Raw genomic sequence first — 20,099 nt, forward strand, 5'->3', positions numbered from 1 at the left:
AAGAATATACAGTTTGTATAACTCTCTAAAACACCATCATTATAGCAAGAATGTATAGTTTTGACAACCCTTTAAACTACCATCACAATAATAAGAATGTACAATTTGTATAACTCTCTAAATCACTATAATTATAACAAGAAAGTATATACGCCTGAAAAATACCGTCTTGATAAAAGTAAAGAAATCATCTTTGGAAAAAACAGTTTTAAGAGGGAGACATTTTTTAATAGGAAGTACATTGCAGAATTATTCTCAAGATGCAAAGTCTCAAGACAAAACATGTCTGGACGTTGATATAGAACTGAACAACATAAAGAGATCTTAAATTTTGTCTTCATATGAATTATTAAGTCGACGTATTGTGTATAATTATTTAGTTAAAACAAAGCTTGGTAATTTAGTAGCGATAACAGTGTCACCCTGATCATCACTCAATCTGTATCAGACTTCTTTCCAGGTTCTTTTACCATTGGAATACGTTTAGTGAATGATGGTACGTCACAACCATATTCATGTGTACAGATATTTCAAATAATCACACAAATAACAAGTATTCCTTTCTGTTTACCACCATTGAAAACACTCTTAACTAATAGCATGTGCGAATTTTATTTTTTAAACTATTACTATGAAGGTAAACGACCCGTTTACACTTAAACGGTCAAAGCAGTCTCCTAATTTCATTAATAAGAGACTTCCAACCCCCACACAGTGAGTCAACGGTAAGATAAAGGTTTCAAAAAATAAGTTTCGACACCCCTGGTGGACACATTTCAGATCGCTTATTTTTTCTGTAGCTTTTTGCTCTATCACGAACAAACACTATATTAAGATCAACAACCTAATAAATTCGATACTAAACTATTTGATACAATATTTTATATTCACTACCATAAAGATGAGCAACCTTTATTAACTCACTACTAAAGTGTTAGAAACCATACTCAACACTTACTACAATGAAGATAAGAAACCGTTATAAGCTCTCTATAAAGTGTTAAATACCATCTTCTTTACTTACTACCAAGATGATGAACAACATTTGTAACCTCACTACTAACGTGTTAGATACAATTTTCTGTAATCACTACCATGAAAATGAGCAACCTTTATTAAATCACTACTAAAGTGTTAGATACCATCTTCTGTTATTACTACCATGAAGATATGCAACCTTTATTAACTCACTACTGAAGTAATATATACCAATTTCTGCACTTATAACAATGAAGATGAGCAATCTTTATACAATCACGGCTAAAGTATTAAATACCATCTTCTATACCTACTACAATAATGAGGGGAAACGTTTATAAACTCACTACTAAAGTATTAAATAACATCTTCTATAGTTATTACCATGAAGATGAGCAACCTTTATTAACTCACTACTGAAGTAATATATACCAATTTCTGCACTTATAACAATGAAGATGAGCAATCTTTATACAATCACGGCTAAAGTATTAAATACCATCTTCTATACCTACTACAATAATGAGGGGAAACGTTTATAAACTCACTACTAAAGTATTAAATAACATCTTCTATAGTTATTACCATGAAGATGAGCAACCTTTATTAACTCACTACTGAAGTAATATATACCAATTTCTGCATCTTTATAACAATGAAGATGAGCAATCTTTATACAATCACGGCTAAAGTATTAAATACCATCTTCTATACCTACTACAATAATGAGGGGAAACGTTTATAAACTCACTACTAAAGTATTAAATAACATCTTCTGTAGTTATTACCATGAAGATGAGCAACCTTTATAAACTCACTACTAAAGTATTATATACCCATCTTCTATAGTTATTACCATGAAGATGAGCGACCTTCATTAACTCAATACTAAAGTATTATATACCCATCTTCTATAGTTATTACCATGAAGATGAGCAACCTTTATAAACTCACTACTAAAGTATTATATACCCATCTTCTATAGTTATTACCATGAAGATGAGCGACCTTCATTAACTCAATACTAAAGTATTATGTACCCATCTTCTATAGTTATTACCATGAAGATGAGCAACCTTTATAAACTCACTACTAAAGTATTATATACCCATCTTCTATAGTTATTACCATGAAGATGAGCAACCTTTATAAACTCACTACTAAAGTATTATATACCCATCTTCTATAGTTATTACCATGAAGATGAGCGACCTTCATTAACTCAATACTAAAGTATTATATACCCATCTTCTATAGTTATTACCATGAAGATGAGCAACCTTTATAAACTCACTACTAAAGTATTATATACCCATCTTCTATAGTTATTACCATGAAGATGAGCAACCTTTATAAACTCACTACTAAAGTATTATATACCCATCTTCTATAGTTATTACCATGAAGATGAGCGACCTTCATTAACTCAATACTAAAGTATTATATACCCATCTTCTATAGTTATTACCATGAAGAAGACCAACCTTCATTAATTCACTACTAAAGTATTATATAACATCTTCTGTAGTTACTACCATGAAGATAAACAACCTTTATAATCTCATTATTAATTCACTAATGATGTGTTAAATACCATCTTCTGTATTTCCTACCTTAAAGAAGAGCAACCTTTATAAACACACTACTGGCGTGTTAGATATCACCTTCTGTACTTATTACCATGAAGATGAGCAACCTTCATTAACTCAATACTAAAGTGTTAGATACCATCTTCTGTAGTTACTGCCATGAAGATAAACAACCAATATAAGCTTACCACTAAAGTGTTAAATACCATCTTACGTAGTTTCTACCATGAAGATGACCAACCTTCATTAACTCACTACTAAATTGTTAGATACCATCTTCTGTAGTTGCTACCATGAAGACGAGCACACTTTATAAAAACTTACTCGTAAAGTGTCAGATACCATCTTCTGCAGTTATTACCATGAAGATGAGCAACCGTTATAATCACTCTACAATATAGTTATATACTGTATTAAATACTTATATAATTGTTGTGGTGATGAAATTACTAATAAATTGCTAATTTTTTTATCTGTAATTCTCGATACAAACCGAAAGTTAATCAAGTTACATTTTTTATTTCTTAATTAAAAGCATAAATATAATAATTTTATGTTATATTGAGTCCTTAATTAATTTTAACGCTATATTATACACATATATGCCTCATTTTATCCAGTTTCTAATACCATTTCTGTTATAAATATATTATGTGTCTACAGTAGTTGTTCAGGAGCAAATTTGAGCACTTATATCGCTAAAAGTTAGGTTTCTATAACCATGGTTGGTTCTGCACATTGCGAAGCTTAGAACATAAGAACAAATAAAACCTATTATGTGCATGACTTACAAAAACTTTACAAACGATGCGTTTTAATTTCTATGCGTACAATTCTTGAATGAAACTTTCGTTACTTAGGCTTTATAATATAAGACAAAGTGTCGCCTCTTAAATTAAGAGTAAAGTAATGTATTACTGTAAATAAGCGTGTCGTTTTAATTTATAAATGATATTTTGGGGCCATTATATTTTTAAATATAATTTTATTTAATTGATATAAACTCTTATTTTCTGTTATTATGCGTTATATGATTTGTCAACAGATGCCGCTAACGATCTATTCTGTAGAAAGCAAATGTTTAAAGTTTTAAAAATAAAGTAAGTCGATATCTTAAAAAGAACTAAGTCGGTTACATTCGAAATTAAATAAATCATTGTTTCATCTCGTGAGAGATAATGTAGCTATGAACTTTAGTTTTTCTATTTTGAATTTAACGTCATAAACTATAACATTTAGGCGTAGAAACAAGTGTGGGATAATTTGTGTATGTGTAATTTTAGTTTTAGTGAGTATTATTGTTCTGAATTAAGTACAAAGCTACCCAATGGGCTATCTGTGCTCTGCAGAACACGGGTATCAAAACCCGGTTTTTAGCGTTGTGAGTCCGTAGACATGCCGCTGAGCCACTGAAGGGGGAGCTTTAGTGAGTTAATGTTTTTTTTATTAAGCCACGCATGGCCATCCGCTGTGACCGTCGAGGGGTATCGAACCCCTGACGTGTCCCATCAGGTGATTAACTTTAGTGGACAGAAGTCAAATAGTAACCATTCGAATCTTGAGTTTGAACTGTACTACTACCAGATGTAAAGCTAAGACACCATTAGCACGTCTATTAATTTGCTTAAACAATGCCCTATGCACACAATGAGCTAAAAGACCGTGTGCAAGGCCTCCATGATCCAGGCTGAGCTATCACCTGATTTCATAATGCAGACCACAAGAAAGGCAAACAATCAGAAGTTCTTGCCGCCTGAAACAGCTAACTTCACTCAAATGGAAGGACTCACTGCCAGGGTTAAAATACACCCGCGGCTGACACAGCTAAGCCTATCTTGGTAACAACTACTGTTCTTCAGTTTCACACTTTAGTCACCAGACCACTCGCTGGCCTTCATTATTCTTCAATTTCACACTTCATTCACTAAGCCACTCTCTGGCCCTCATTATTCTTAAGTTTGACACTTTAGTCACTAGGCTCCTCTTTGGCCTTCATAATTCTTCATTTTCACATTTTAGTCACTAGACCACTCGCTAGCCTTCATTATTCTTAAGATTCACACTTTAGTCACTAGACCACTCGCTGGCTTTCATTATTCTTAAGTTTGACACTTTAGTCACTAGGCTCCTCTTGACCTTCATCGTTCTTCAGTTTCACACTTTATTCACTAGGCTCCTCTTGGCCTCCATCATTCTTCAGTTTCACACTTTCGTCACTAGGCTCCTATATAGCCCTCATCATTATTCAGTTTTACACTTAGTTACTAGGCCACTCGCTGGCCCTCATTATTCTTAACTTTCACCATTTTCAGTTTCATACTTTAGTCACTAGACCACTTGCTGGCCCTCATCAACAGGCATGACTCTAGACAGATGATAATTAAAGTAGTCTCGACCTACCAAATATATCAGAATAATATTGTTTATCACTAAGAGTCACTTTACTTCAAAATATTTGTATTGTTTGTATGTGGGTGCTGGTCATCGCATCAAGATATAGATTTACTTTGGTTTTCCCTAATTTTTTTTCGAGAAAACCTTAAATTCTTAACCTAAGTAGCCTTAAATACATGTCGAATTTTGTTTGATTAGAGAGCTTAGCATTGTGTTTCAGACTTATAAAGTATCTTATCCCATAACTGTTTTAAGACAAGTTTTGTATAATTATTAATATTGCTTCGGAAATTATAAAGAGGTGAATTCTTACTAGTTTGGAATAGTTTACTAAAATGTCCGAGTTTCTTTCAGACTTAAATTCATATAAGAGAAAAATTTATATCTCTTAAGTAACCTGTTTTGTTGAATTGCAAAACTACGTAATGGGCCATCTGCATTCTACCCATCAAGGAAGAACAAAAAATCCAAGTTTTAATGTTGTAAACCTGTAAGCTTACTGCTGACGCATTAAGTACATTTCTCAAATAAAGATAAGCAAAATGATTATGTTTTTTGTTTTCGTTTCTTTCATAATAGATCACTTTCTATTTTTCTTCTTTCAACTTCTGACAGTGAAAAAATACAAAAATACAGGTCCGAATGCTGTTTATATCAGCCATTCATACATAAAGAAATACTTGTGAAGAAGTGTTATCAGTTTTTTGAGATATAATATCACAAAAAACGTCTTACGTTGTAGAAGAAACTCATTCACCAAGCCACATAGCGCTAACACTAAAGCATGTACATTGCTAAGTACAAATGACTATTTTAAGTCCAACTTTTACGCAATACTTTTACTTCGTTTTAAACTGCTAATGTCATATATAAGATTTAAATAAATTAATAAATCTTAAAAGCATTAAAACGGAGTTTCGTAGTGTGGTAATTTCAAACAAAAAATGTGAAACTTACTTGAAATAGCAGAATATAAAGAACGTGACACACAAGAAGAAGAGAGATATAAGGGAACCAATCAGCAATATGTAACTCACCACCAGGGGAATCGGCGGTGATTCTTTCTGTTGAAGAAAAAAAACAAGCAGAAATAAATGGTAGAAATTTCGTTTAAAACTAAAACGAGAAGGCAAACAATTAAGAGAATTATAAGCACAAAATCAAGTGAAAGTACCATTGTCATTTTATTACTTCCAACTGTGCAACACTTTGTTGTCTTGGTTGTCAAAAATCAAATGTTTTTACTTACCTACAGAAAATGAAAAACACAAGGAAATGAAAGGTATAGGTTTTCTTTATATTTGTTTTTAGATAATAGCATATCACTAGCTCTCAGTTTCTTAATTTAATTACAAAATAGGCCTAACTATATCTTTGATGTTATTATAGTTATTATGGTTTGGAAGTTCGCGCAAAGCTACACGAGGATTATAATTGTATCTGCTGTTACTGGTTAAATCATTACTAGATTATAAATAACTGCACCTGTTGGTACTGGCTAAATCGTTACTAAATTATAACTCTATCTGTTGTTCCTGGCTAAATCTTTACTAAGTTACAACTGCCTCTGTTATTGCGGATTAAGTCGTAACTAGATTATAATTGTATTTGTTGTTACTGGCTAAATTATTCCTGGATTATAGCTATATCTGTTGTTTCTGGTTAAATCATTACTGGGTTATAACTATCTGTTGGTACTGGCTAAATCTTTACTAAATTATAACTGCATCTGTTATTGCTGGTTAAGTCTTTACTGGGTTATAATTGTATCTGTTGTTGCTGTTCAAATCTTTACTAAATTATAATTGTATCTGTTGTTGCTGGTTAAATCGTTACTGGATTATAATTGTTCCTGGTGTTACTGATTAAATATAACTCTATCTGTTATTGCTGGTTAAATCATTACTGGATTATAACCGTATCTGTTATTGCTGGTTAAATCGTTACTGGATTATAACCATATCTGTTGTTTCTGGTTAAATTTTTACTGTATTATAACCGTATATGTTGTTCCTTATTTGGCCCCTGGTGTAATTTATCTTTCATTTGTTGGATGTTCCTTGGTATTATCACACTAGTTTACTTTCTTAGTTAACTTTCTAATTTTAATCAATGTTTTCTACCTTTCTGATTTATACCCCTAATGAACTCTTCAAAACAGACTCTGTCGAGAACACTTATCCATATATTTCACAAATTCCATGTTATTATTCATTCTCTCTGTAGAGAAGTCTCTTAAGTGCTATTTTCATGATAATTAACCACTTTCTTATTCCTGGAAAGTAATAATTGAACACAGAGTTCTTCAGGCACGAAAATTGACGAAATATGTAAATAATAGATAATTAATGTTGTCTTACAGTTTAGTCTGTAACGCTTTCATACTCGAGAAGAAAATAGGTCGAAATTTCATACGAAATTATTCCAACAATTTTTATATATCATATCACCATTTAACTGGTGAAAATATCGTTCAGCTGAAGTCCATTTGTAAAGGCGTGTTTGACATCAGAGTACGGATCAGCTTCAACGCGCTTCCGTTTCTGTAAAATTTACACAGCATTGAGTAATCATGATGCCATTATCGTCTTAATAATTTACACAATTTCTGTATTAAAATAGGATATCTTTTAACCCAACCCGTCCAATAGTCATTCATTAACCAGTTGGCCCAGCATGGTCATGTGGGTTAAGGTATTCAACTCATACTCTGAGGGTCGCGGGTTCGAATCCCGGTCGCACCAAACATGCTCGCCTTTTATCCGTGGGGGCGTTAAAAGTGACGGTCAATCCCACTATTCGTTGGTAAAGGAGTAGCCTAAAAGTTGGCGGTGGGTGGTGATGACTTGCTGCCTTCCCTCTAGTCTTACACTGCTTAATTAGGGACGCCTAGCACAGATAGCCCTCGAGTAGCTTTGTGCGAAATTCCAAAACAAACAAATCATTAGCCAGCCCTCGGAATAGACTTTCAACACTCCTGCAAAAGTTCCGACAAGAAAATTAGTTTGTGAAGACCACAGGGTAGGCTGTGTTTGATCCGACACACCAACCCTAAGGATAAAGTATCTCAATCAACCCTAAGGATAAAGTATCTCAATCAAAGCTCGTATTATTACAGTGATGCCTCCCAACGCCAGTCTGTACCGATAACATTTAAGCCGCAAGAAAATATCATTAATCTACACCAACTGAAGGAAATTTATAACATCACTGAAAAGATAGTTTTTCCCCTCACTTTTACAGTAAGAAAAGGAAAGCTACTGCAGTTGTTTGCAGTGACATCCATCATAAATCAAGTTCCTAGATACACTTTCTACTGCGTATCTAATTACAATGAAATTTAGATATTTGGTTGCGTTTAATGTATTTGTTTGTCGCTAGAACACTAAATAAATAGCATTAGTTTGACTCGTTAATTTATACTTGACGTAGCTACAAAACCGATACATGGAGATCATGTGTTAATTACCTCTGCTTTCAAGAGAAGTTAATTAATTGTAATGTTAAGCTTCTTCGTTAGTCCCAAGAAAAAGTGTTCAATTCTTTACTGGCCAAGCAGATCAACTCTATTTTTTAGCTTGTAAAAATAAAACAAAGGAAGTTCTATCCAACAAAAGAAATTAAATAATTGAGAACCATAAAAATCGTTGAAGGCTTCTATTAAATTCATTCGGTTGAGTGAGTGCACTATACTTAGATGATTTTGAATATGCAAATCAACTATGATCACTTGATGATTACAAACAATATAAAGATGTCTCTTGTGCTTAATGATATTAGAAAAGAACTGAATGTGGATCAGCTTGGTGCCCCAGAACTATCTAGAAAAAGACCTGTGATAAGTAAAATGATACATCTTGTAATAGGTGAGAATCTACAATCATAAGTACACTGCTGGCCAAAATCTTAATGAACATAAAGAAAAAATTATGCATTATGCGTTATTAGACTCGACCACTTATTTGAGTAGAGCTTCGAAAGATGACAATAAGAAAAGAGAAAATGTGAACACAATAAAATTAGCTTAAACTCTAGCTGGTCAAAAGTTTAGGACCATACTGAAGCGAAGCGTTAATCGGTAAACTCTTAACGAAATTTAGTCGTTTGTGTCCAAGTATTAGCGTTGTCAACATCTCCCACTGACATCTCTTGTGTCACATTGGGAAAAAACATGGCAAAGGCTAAAAATTTGAGAGTTTGAACGTGGCAAAAATGTCCAGCTGTAAAAGCAAGGTTTCTCTCAACGTGCCATTGCTGGTTAAATTGGAAGTAGTAAAACTGCTGTTGCACATTTCTTAAAAGACCCTGAGAGATACGAACGAGAATTTCAAGTGGTCGACTCAAGAAAATTTCGCCGGCGTTGAGCAGGAAAATTCGATGGGTTCTCCGGCAAGACACCAGCCGATCGTCGAACCAGATTAAGGCCCTTACGGACGCAAAATGCAGCTCAAGAACAATAAGACGGCATCTACGAGAGAAAAGCTTTAAAAACCTCAAACGTCTTCAAAGGCCATGCCTCTTTCCACACCACGAAACAGTTCGGTTAAACTTTGCTGAGAAGCACCAAACATGGGACGCAGAAAAGTGGAAGATGGTTTTGTTCTCTGGTAATAAAAAATCACCCTGGATGGTCCAGATGGCTTCCAACGTTACTGGCACGATAAGGATATCCCACCGGAAACATTTTATACACGACACAGTGGAGGAGGTTCCATCATGATCTGGGGTGATTTCTTCTTTCATGGAACAATGAAACTTCAGGATATACAGGGGCGTTAAACAGCAGATGGCTACATTGACATATTAAAGAGAGCATCCTTATTGACTGAAGGCTCTCGCTTGTGTGGAAATGACTGGATCTTTCAGCAGGACAACTCTGCAATCCACAATGCCCGCAGGACAAAGGACTTTTTTTTAATGGCAAATAACGTGATTCTTTTGGACCATTCAGCGTGTTCGCCCGAACTGAACTCCACTGAAAATGTTTGGGGGTGGATGACAAGGGCAGTCTGTAGAAATGGACGTCAATTCCAAACAGTGCATGATCTTCGTGAAGCCATCTTCACCATTTGGAATAACATTCCAGCCAACCTTCTGCAAACGCTTATACCGTCCATGCCAAAGTGAATGTTTGAAGTTATTCGCAATGATGGCCGTGCAACTCACTACTGATACCTCTTGTTGGGCATTTCCTACCCTGTTTAGGACTTCTTTTTGGTATGTTCTTAAACATTTGACCAGTTAGTACTTGGGCTAATTTCATGATGTTCACATTTTCCTTATTAAATGCTATTTTTTTTTCTCTTTTCTTATTTTCATCTTTTGAAGCTCTACTCAAATAAGTGGTTGAGTCTAACAACGCAAAATGTATATTTTTTCTTTATGTTCATTGACCTTAAGGTTTTGGCTACCAGTGTATCAGTGTAAGAAAAAGGCAGGCATGACCATGAATATCTCATAACTCATATGTACACATTTTCTCAACCCAAACCAGCCGTTTTTACATATATATTTTTTCTCTACAAGTGTGTTTTCTCGTCATCACTGATGTGTTTGTGTTATTTTATTGTAGGATACACATGTATTGTTTCCAAGCTCAGCGCTTGCAGATAGATGTCTGTGTGATAGGATCGTTTAAACAGCCATTAGACACTGTCGTCCTCGTACAGATATGTTAGGATAAACAGCATGGAGTAATTTGTGTGCTTTTGATATGATAGCTTTACGGCGAAGATTATTGTAATAGAAACTATGCTGCAGACCAATAATAAAGGTGCACAACCATCAGTTTGAGCATATCGAAATGGATTGTAATCACACAGTGCATAAAATCCAACTTTGCTTTAATATAATGTACTCAACCTTTGCATAATTAATCAAAATTGTGCTACACTAATATCTGTATATATATATGTATGTATATATGGTTCATGAAAGGCTCGTTAAAGTTCTAAAGTTATTTACGTAACAGCGTGTTTGTACGGAATACAAATAAGTTGCATTATTTTATTCACGAAAAAACATACAGGGAAATGTCCCAGAAAAATTAAAATTCGTGAATGTCTCATTCATGCAATGAGCTGTTTTTACAAACAGTGCATCACCATATTATGAATAAAATATATGTATGCATACATAATGAATGTTAGTGTTAACAAGACTTCCTAAAGCTACACGAGGGCTATCTGCGCTAGCCGTCCCTAACTTATTAGTGTAAGACTAGAGGGAAGGCAACTCGTCATCACCGCCCACCGCCAACTCTTGGACTACTCTTTTACCAACAGAAAGTGGGATTGACCCTAAAATTATAACGCCCCCACGGTTGAAAGGGCGACCATATTTGGTGTGACGGGAATTCGAACCCGCGACCATCACAGTAGGAGTCGATTGCCTTAACCATCTGGCCATGACATTTGATAAACCAGCGCTAATATACATGTATTATTATTCAGAATATTGAATATATATTCAACAGCTCATTGAATGTTTTGATAAACTTCTAGTCGATATCAAACACAGCAGTGGTATTAAAACCAACATAAAAGAGAAAAATAAGAAAAAACTGCTCTAGACTTTTCTTTATTCATAGGTTACTCTTTATACATAAAATGTTCATGCTCTGTTTATTAGATATCACTTACTGTGCAAGTTAATGGAAAATGTTGGCGTTTTTGTTTGTTTTGTGGTTTTTTTCACTAAAATGTTTTTGAGCAGATACTAGGTACCTAAAATATGAAATAATAATAATAGCATGATAATTGTAGAATAATAAACCCAACACCCAGAAAGTACGATAATTTATTTTTAAATAACAACAAGAACTTAATGCCCGCTCGAGTGTTAAGTAAACACCAGAGGGCCTATGATTGAATTGTTTACAAGTTAGGGATGTAGTTGAAGGCTCCAAATGAATGGTAGAATTCATATTACAATTAGCGAGAAGTGATTACAACATCCACCGTTCTGTCTCGATGAATAATAATAATATATATCATTCAACGTGAAGCGTCTGTCTCCAGTGGCATTTGTTTGCACACAAACATGTGACGAAAGATAGCAGATGTATTTCTTTGAAATAAATACTCAGCACTAGGTGTCCATCAGTTTCAGTTGACTTAATATATACGAAAATTTAATATTATATTTATTATGTTTGTTTGTTTCGGATATTGATACAAAGCTACACAAAGGTCAAGTTACACATAACCGTCCTTAATTTTAAACTGACAGATTAGATGGAAGGTAGCTAATGAACAACATCCAAGCGGGCTGCTTTAAAAGAATAATTAGCTTTGACCTCACTCTTTTAACGCATCCACGCCCCAAGAGAAGGTCAACAAAATTGCGACCATGAGATACGAGATACAAGCCCTCAGATTCACACTCTATCTAGAAGAGAGAAGTGGGCAGCAGAACCGAACTTGAAATTCGATAAGACAAGAGTAACACCAGAATTTTGCAGTTGTTTCCCAGTAACTGTGTATGTTATTAAACACTGACTTATTTGGCATTACAACGAGAACACTTAAAACGAGCTATACTTAATGTTATGTTAGTCTACTTGCACTGTACTATTGGTTAAACTACTGTAACAAAACCATCCTTCACAGGTTAATGACATGTTTTGTCCCAGGGTTTATCCCTGGCACTGGACAGTGTCATTTCATTGGCGATGGTGACACTGTCCACCTTACAACTGGTTTTAGTTTTTTAAAGGCCATTGGCATTTTTAACGCTATTTAAGTTTTTAATTCATAAATTAGACTTTGTTTTGTTTTAACATGATTCCTTTTTACGAATTAAAGTGAAATTAGTTCGATACAAAATTAGAAAACAGTCGTGACATCAAATAACTCGAAACCAGGACTGGAAAGGCCAACTTCGGATGACGAACGCTAATGTCTGAACTTCCCCGTTAGTTATCCTGGCGAGTTATTATCACTAAAATTATACCACATAAAATCCTTTACAATGTGTATTACTCTAGTGTTTTTTTCTCCTGTAAATTGGATAAAGAAATTTGATTTAACGCTATTTAATTTTTTAATTTAAAAATTAAACTTTGTCTTGTTTTACTTTTATTCCTTTTTATGAATTTTTATAATTTTACTTTACTTTTAATTTTGTAACCGGTTCTTTGGCGCATATAGTTTAGTTCCTTTGCGTCATAAAACGCCAACATAACCAATCAACCAGCTTACGTTCTGTTAAAAGACTTGTTCTGTACTGTTGGTTAAACTACTATAGAAATCTATCCTCCACAGTTTAATGTTCTGTTAGCCATCTTCCTCTGTATCGTTGGCTAAACTATTGTAACAAACTCATCCTTTATAGTTTAATGTTCTATTACCCGACATCCTCTGTATCGTTGGCTAAACTATTGTAACAAACCCATCCTTCATAACTCATTGTTCTGTTCATCGACTTGCTCTGTATCATTGATCAAATTATTGTAGCAGTACCATTCTTCATATCTCATTATTCTGTTCATTGACTTGCTCTGTATCATTGATCAAACTATTGTAACAAAACTCCATCCTACATATATTACCTATTAAATTAAAACAAAAATATTTAAGGTTCTTTATAAAGCGATCTCTATGATGTACTTAAAAGCTTAGCAGCATAAAAGACATGTTGCGGTAAGTCTGAAGGCAGTAAGTGTTATTGACTAGTTTCCTTCCCCTACACACTTACTTCAGTTTTAGTGATGGCTAGTGTAAGTAGCCCTCAAGCAATTCTGCTCGAAATTCAATACATTTTGTACTATTTAAGTTTATGTTTGAAAGCAACTCAGAGTGATGGACAATCTCTCTATATGAAAAGGAGCTAGAGATAACCAGTGAGTTTTTTTCTTTATGTGAAACTTCAAACCTGTTCAGCATTTCCTAATTATAGTGAAAGATCTGGATAAACTGAATAATTTAAATGGCTTGCAAATTGTTTTGCTTCATCTATAATTACTGTTATAGCAGGATAAATCTAATGTTTAAAAAAGTGTGACTTACTAATCACTTCAAAAAATCTTGCTTAATCGTCAAAGTGATCCAATCGAACAAATTATCTTGAAATAATAGATCAGCAGCAACGTTTAAGTCTTTAGTTATAACGTCATGACTGTAGAATGTTTGTAATGTTTCACTACTACTGTGATGTTGCTTTTCCAACATAGATTTTATTTCACTTGGCTAATTCATAATCTGAATACAACATACATTGGACTGGTCAGATTAGTTTAATAATATATTCCTTGCGATAAACGGTGTGAAGAAGGAAATTACGTTTTTCAAATTAATCGTTAAAAAGAAAATAATTCACAAGATATATAAATTACATTTATTAAACTAATCATTAAAAGACACGATAATTTACATTGTATGTAAGTAATATTTATTAAATTAATTATTAAAAGACAAAATGACTCACAGTACATATAAATTACATGTATTAAACTAATCATTAAAAGACACGATAATTTACGATGCATGTAAGTCACATCTATTAAATTAATTATTAAAAGGCAAAATTATTTACAGTACATGTAAATTACAATGATTAAACTTGTCAATAAAAAACAGTAATTTAAATTACGTATAACGTCATTAGATAAGATGTACAAAATGACGAAATATCACAAATATCAACTTTAAACTAATCAATAATCACGAAAAATAATAGTTTCCATATTAAATAATCTGCCATGTTACCCTTCGTCTTCATAAATTTAAAGTGATGTTTTTTCCTTAAATGCTCAAGCAAAGTTCGTCTGTTCGTTTTTGAATTTCGCGCAAAGCTACACGAGAGCTATTTGCGTTGGCCGTCACTAATTTAGCAGTGTAAGAATTGAGGTAAGGCAGTTAGTCATCATCGCCCACCGCCAACTCTTGGACTACTCTTTTACCAACGAATAGTGGGATTGACCGTCACTTTATAACGCCCCAACGGCTGAAAGGGTGAGCGTTTTTGATGTGACAGGAAGCCCATTCAAGTAAAGAACGTTAGATCATAGAGAAGCTCAATGGTGATTATTTCAGGCAACGGACATTCTGAGTTACACGCAAATTTAAATTATTCAAAACTTTAATGTCATACAAAAAAAAAGACTTCATTTTGTTCTGATTGCTCTAAGTCACAGTTTACGTAGAATTATTTCGAATAGAGTTAAACTGATCTCAATCGCTATTCGAACCCGTGTCTCTCGTTATTGCAATGAAAAAACAACAAACTTCAGACTTTATAAAAGAAGTCGTAAGAAGATGAAATGTAAGATCTATTTTAATACATCGATAGAGGGCGCTGAGAAACACTTATTTCTATTAAACAATCAACACAGAGCTTCCTTGGCTGTTGTTTCGCTAGATAGTACACGGGGACAGTGGGAGTCTCGTTAGTACATTCACGCGCGTTACTAATTAGATGACGAGACCATTGGCCACACAACAATTTCACTACAGATTACATTCGTGTGGAAATAAATGTGTAAGAAACACATATTTCCAGTTTATCATCAGAAACTAGGAAAAACAGCGTTTAAGTAACTTATTCTTTAGACCAGCGTGATCCAACTAGAGGCCCGCTAGCTACACCCACTTAATTAATTTGGCTCCAGCTCATTATGAATCACACTATTTTTTGTGCATCAAAATACTTTGCTCAAAAGTGAGATTCAATTGAAAAGAGTCACACAAAGCTATACCATTTCAGTTTTAAACTAAATGAGTAATTTATGAAAAAATTACCAGGAAGGTAATCAAATATAGAATGAAATGCGAAAATACAGCACGAAAAGAAAGGAAAACGGGAGGATAATTTAAAATGCCTTCTTTCCTTTTCATAATGATTCAAAAACGCTAAAACTTTTCATGGTCGGGAAAAGGATAATTATATAAGAAAAAGGTGTTATTATTATGTTTGAACTTACAAATATTTGTCTAACACACGTAAAATAAATAATGATGTAAAAAAGTTTTGAAAATGGAAAAACAGTTATTACTTCGTCAATAAAGAATATGCTGAGCGTGGTTTCAGCCAAGAAAAAGAAAACTACACTGAACAATAAAGAAAATTATTGTATTCCAAATGTCGACCACATCGCTATGTGGCACTAGATTACCGAACACTTGTTCACACCCCACAAACAAATAAAGTACAGGAAAATAGTTTTTCAAACTTACATTCGGCAAAAGGTCCACACACTCGGTGTAATTTGTCCAGTTCCCCCAGAGCCACTCCCCATCTTCATTACATACTCTGTAAGCGAATGCAGCTGTCAAAAAAAAAAGTGAAATAATTTAATCTAAAAATATAATCATTTGTTTATATTTTAACTTCGCACGAAGCTACACGTGGGCTATCTGCGCCAGCTGTCCGTAATATAGCAGTGTAAGACTGGAGAGAAGGCAGCTAGTCATCACCAACCACAGCCAATTCTTGAGCTACTCTTTTACCAACGAATAGTGGAATTCACCGTCACATTATAACGCCCCGATGGTTGAAAGGACAATCGTGTTGTGTGTGACGTGGATTCAAACGCGCAGCTCTCAGATTGCGAGTCGAGCACCCTAACCACTTGACCATGCCGGACAAAATATTATGAAATCATGTTTACTGTTTATTTCATCATATTGCATTATCTCCAATGAATTTCGTATAAGCTTTCAAGAATTATTTTGTAATTTTACCCTTTAGTGATACGAATGTAAAAAATTTATTTCAGTGTATCTTAAACAGTGCGTTATTAATATTAATAAGGTTTTGATTGTTTCTAATCTAATGATGACAATGATGCTATACAAATTTACTTCTATAGGATAAAATAACCCTTACAGATCTCTTCATCCAAACTCCTGGTATCTTTGCCCAACTTTATAAACATAATTTTACTGTACTATGAAAGTTTCTACCGCATATGCTTGACAAATAAAAACCATTTAATGCATTGCTTTAATTTTGATATGCTGAATTGTGTACTGAAAAGTATGTTTTAAAGTCATCTTTGGAAGCGCTAAAAATCTTCACTACAATAAACACTTCTCGGTCACTTGTAGGTCGAGAGACAAGAACAAAGAAGTACAAGTCAGGATCACACTGATTCAGTTGCAGGAGAAAGCGGAGATTTCAATCACACAGTGAAAACGCAATTTTCCGAGCCCGGCATGGCCAGGTGTTTAAGGCACTCGACTCGAAATCCGAGGATCGCAGACTTGAATCACCGTCACACCAAACATGCTCGCCCTTTCAGACGTGGAGGCATTATAATGTGTTAATCAATCCCAAAGATTAATGTGGGCGATGACTAGCTGCCTTCCCTCTAGTCTTACACTGCTAAATTAGGGGCGGATAGCTCAGATAACCCCCGGGTAGCTTTGCGCGAAATTCAAAACAAACCAAACTCTGTATTCAACATCCTTAGACGAGTCATAACAGGGATTGATAAAATAATTTCTAACAAGAGTTAAAATTTAATGAAATATTTATTATGCATGCTGTCAGTCTTAAACTTCCACAGAAACTATCCATCTTTGGCATAAGTGATATTACAAGTGAAATTGTGGAAGCTAAGCCTTTAATACCGAAAAAAAAAGTGAGAGAAAATCCAGACACAACATCTATTTGCGAAGTTCTATGTTGATATGCCAATGTTTTTCCGTTGTTATATAAGATGAATATATATATATATATATATGTAAATGATTTGTTTGTTTTGAATTTCGCGCAAAGCTACTCGAGGGCTATCCGCTCTAGCTGTCCCTAATTTAGCAGTGTAAGACTAGAGGGAAGGCAGCTAGTCATCACTAGCCACCGCCAACTCTTGAGCTACCCTTTTTACCAACAAATAGTGGGGGTGACCGTCACATTATAATGCCCCCATGGCTGAAAGGGCGAGCATGTTTGGTGCGACCGGAATTCGAACCCGCGACCCGCGGATTACGAGTCGAACGCCTTAACCCACCTGGTCATGTGGGACCGATAAGAAGTTATAAGATGACTTAGCGTAAGGGTCTCATTCGGATGGTCCATTTAAGTTAATATGAGTAGCTGTAACATTTTGTATTAACTGTACCAGCAATACTGGTCAGAAGAAACTTTGTTGTTACTGTAATGAAAGTCAGAGCCAAAGGAACATACTTGGATGGATTCCCAGTGGTACAACGATATACATACATGCGGACTTACATCGCTAGAAACAGGGTTTCGATACACGTGGTGGGCAGAGCGCAGATAGTTCATTGTGTACTTTTGTGATTAACTTCAAACAACAACACACTTGGAAAAAATTATTTAACTATGTAATGTTTACAAAGCATTGGGATAACAATACTGGTTCAGGAGCTCAATGGTTTGTAAGAAATTGATGGAACAGAATTTTTCAATTGTACTTTTCAAAGATGTAAAAACTTCTGAATCACCTCTCAAGGTCTGTTGAGAACTACATTCTTTCTGACATATTCGAACATTCACAACAGGCTTAAGCTGTTAATCAAATTTATGGCAAAGATATTATCTTCATTATTGTCCCAAAACTTAGTTGCTCTGTTTTCTTTAAGTACGTTTTGATAAATATCTTTCTCTTCTTTGTGTATGGGTTAAACCAGTTTCATATAGTAAGTCTGTAGTAGATACAAGTTATATCTTCTTTATGTTACTAAGTAGTAACATTTTATTGAGCTAGTAAGCTTGTAACGTTTTTCCTTCATGCCAACTTGTTATATTACAACATAAAAATACAACGAATGGAAAAAAAGATAAAGTGCTCTTGAAAAATAATTTGGCTTACACTGAATAGTTTCCCAATCTCGTGTATCAACTGATCAATCTGCAGGTTTGTACTTTATGTGTCATCATTTGGTAAATAGCCATGAGTCTATCACATGATTTTCTACACTCGCTCTTCATATCTAATCATGTGAAATATTTGCTATAATCAATGGTTTCCTTCACGAGATGTTATCCGTATTGAAGTATTCTGACTTGGCACAAAACATATCAAGAGCCAACTTTTTATTCTTCCACTTTTAAACATAATTACGAAACTAAACATTACACATTCCTCACAAAACACATAGTTTGTTTAAACCATAGTTTATAGGAAAGTATGCAGAAATAGAAAATAGTTTAATAAATAAACTTGTTAGCTCAAATCTTTCCAGTTTCTTCTGTGAGAGCATAATAATAGTTTAGTTAAATATACATCTAAATCACTTTAAGGATTCTGTGTATCCTAAAAAGTTAAACCTTCGTAGAATATTGTAGTAGTTAGATTTGCCATATGATGATTTAGAGAGTAGTGCTTCAACGTCACATAACTGTATTAGACGAATATAGTATATAATGGGAATATTTTTATAATTTGAAACATCTTACATTCTTTAAATAAAACTCAACACGTGCATTTTGCTACACTTTCAAATTAAATAAATGTTTTCATGTTTTAAAGTATTTAGATTCATAAATGTGGTAGGAATGTAAGAAAACTGATTACCTTTTTGTGTGTTTTAACGTATTTTCGCACTTCTGGTAATTCACTGTGAACGTGGAAATTTGCATTTCCCTTTAGCTTAATAAATCAATCTCGGTTAAAATTTTTGTGCTTAAAAAGATAAGAATAGTTAAACCACATAACTGAATAAACTACGCTGTAAGAGCCATGAAAAACTATTAATTAACGTGCACGGCTGAAAGGGCAAGCATGTTTGGTGTGACGTAGATTCAAACCCGCGATTCTCAGATTACGAGTCGAGCATTTTAACCACTTGTCCACGCCGGGTCTTTAAATTAATAAATAAACGTTATCAATGGCGTGAATATTCTTTAGAGGAAATATTATGTCTCATAAAAACTATAATAAGTTTTAATTTTTTATTATTATTATTTAACAAAACAACTTTAAGAAATTAAGTATTTGAGAAATCTAGTGTTATTTAATTTTAAAAAGAGTTTTGAAATTATAAAATTGTCTATCCGAATAGTTTACAACTAAAGATATAGTTCAACAAGAAATGGTTCAAAATCATTTTATATTTCAGTATTCTTTGGTATAACTCGTTAATTCTGTTCTGGAATAAAAGTTTGAATTGGGAAATTGAAGCTAATTACCAATTACTGAAATAAGTATCCAACTTTACCACCATATTAAGT

The 20,099-nt window shown here is 33.9% G+C and overlaps 1 protein-coding gene across 1 annotated transcript in view; it reads right to left on the bottom strand.

Annotated features, from left to right (window-relative positions):
* LOC143246514 (corticotropin-releasing factor receptor 2-like) overlaps window positions 1–20,099 on the bottom strand; it is a 70,943-nt gene that overhangs the window by 16,985 nt on the left and 33,859 nt on the right. Inside the window, exons 3-4 of the mRNA XM_076493339.1 lie at window positions 16,136–16,227; window positions 5,919–6,025 (exon numbers count right to left, since the gene is read on the bottom strand). Coding sequence (XP_076349454.1) covers window positions 5,919–6,025; window positions 16,136–16,227 — 199 coding nt within the window. The remainder of the gene's footprint in view (window positions 1–5,918; window positions 6,026–16,135; window positions 16,228–20,099) is intronic.

This window comes from Tachypleus tridentatus, chromosome 3, assembly GCF_004210375.1.
Source record: "Tachypleus tridentatus isolate NWPU-2018 chromosome 3, ASM421037v1, whole genome shotgun sequence".
In the NCBI taxonomy this organism is placed as follows: Eukaryota; Metazoa; Arthropoda; class Merostomata; order Xiphosura; family Limulidae; genus Tachypleus; species Tachypleus tridentatus.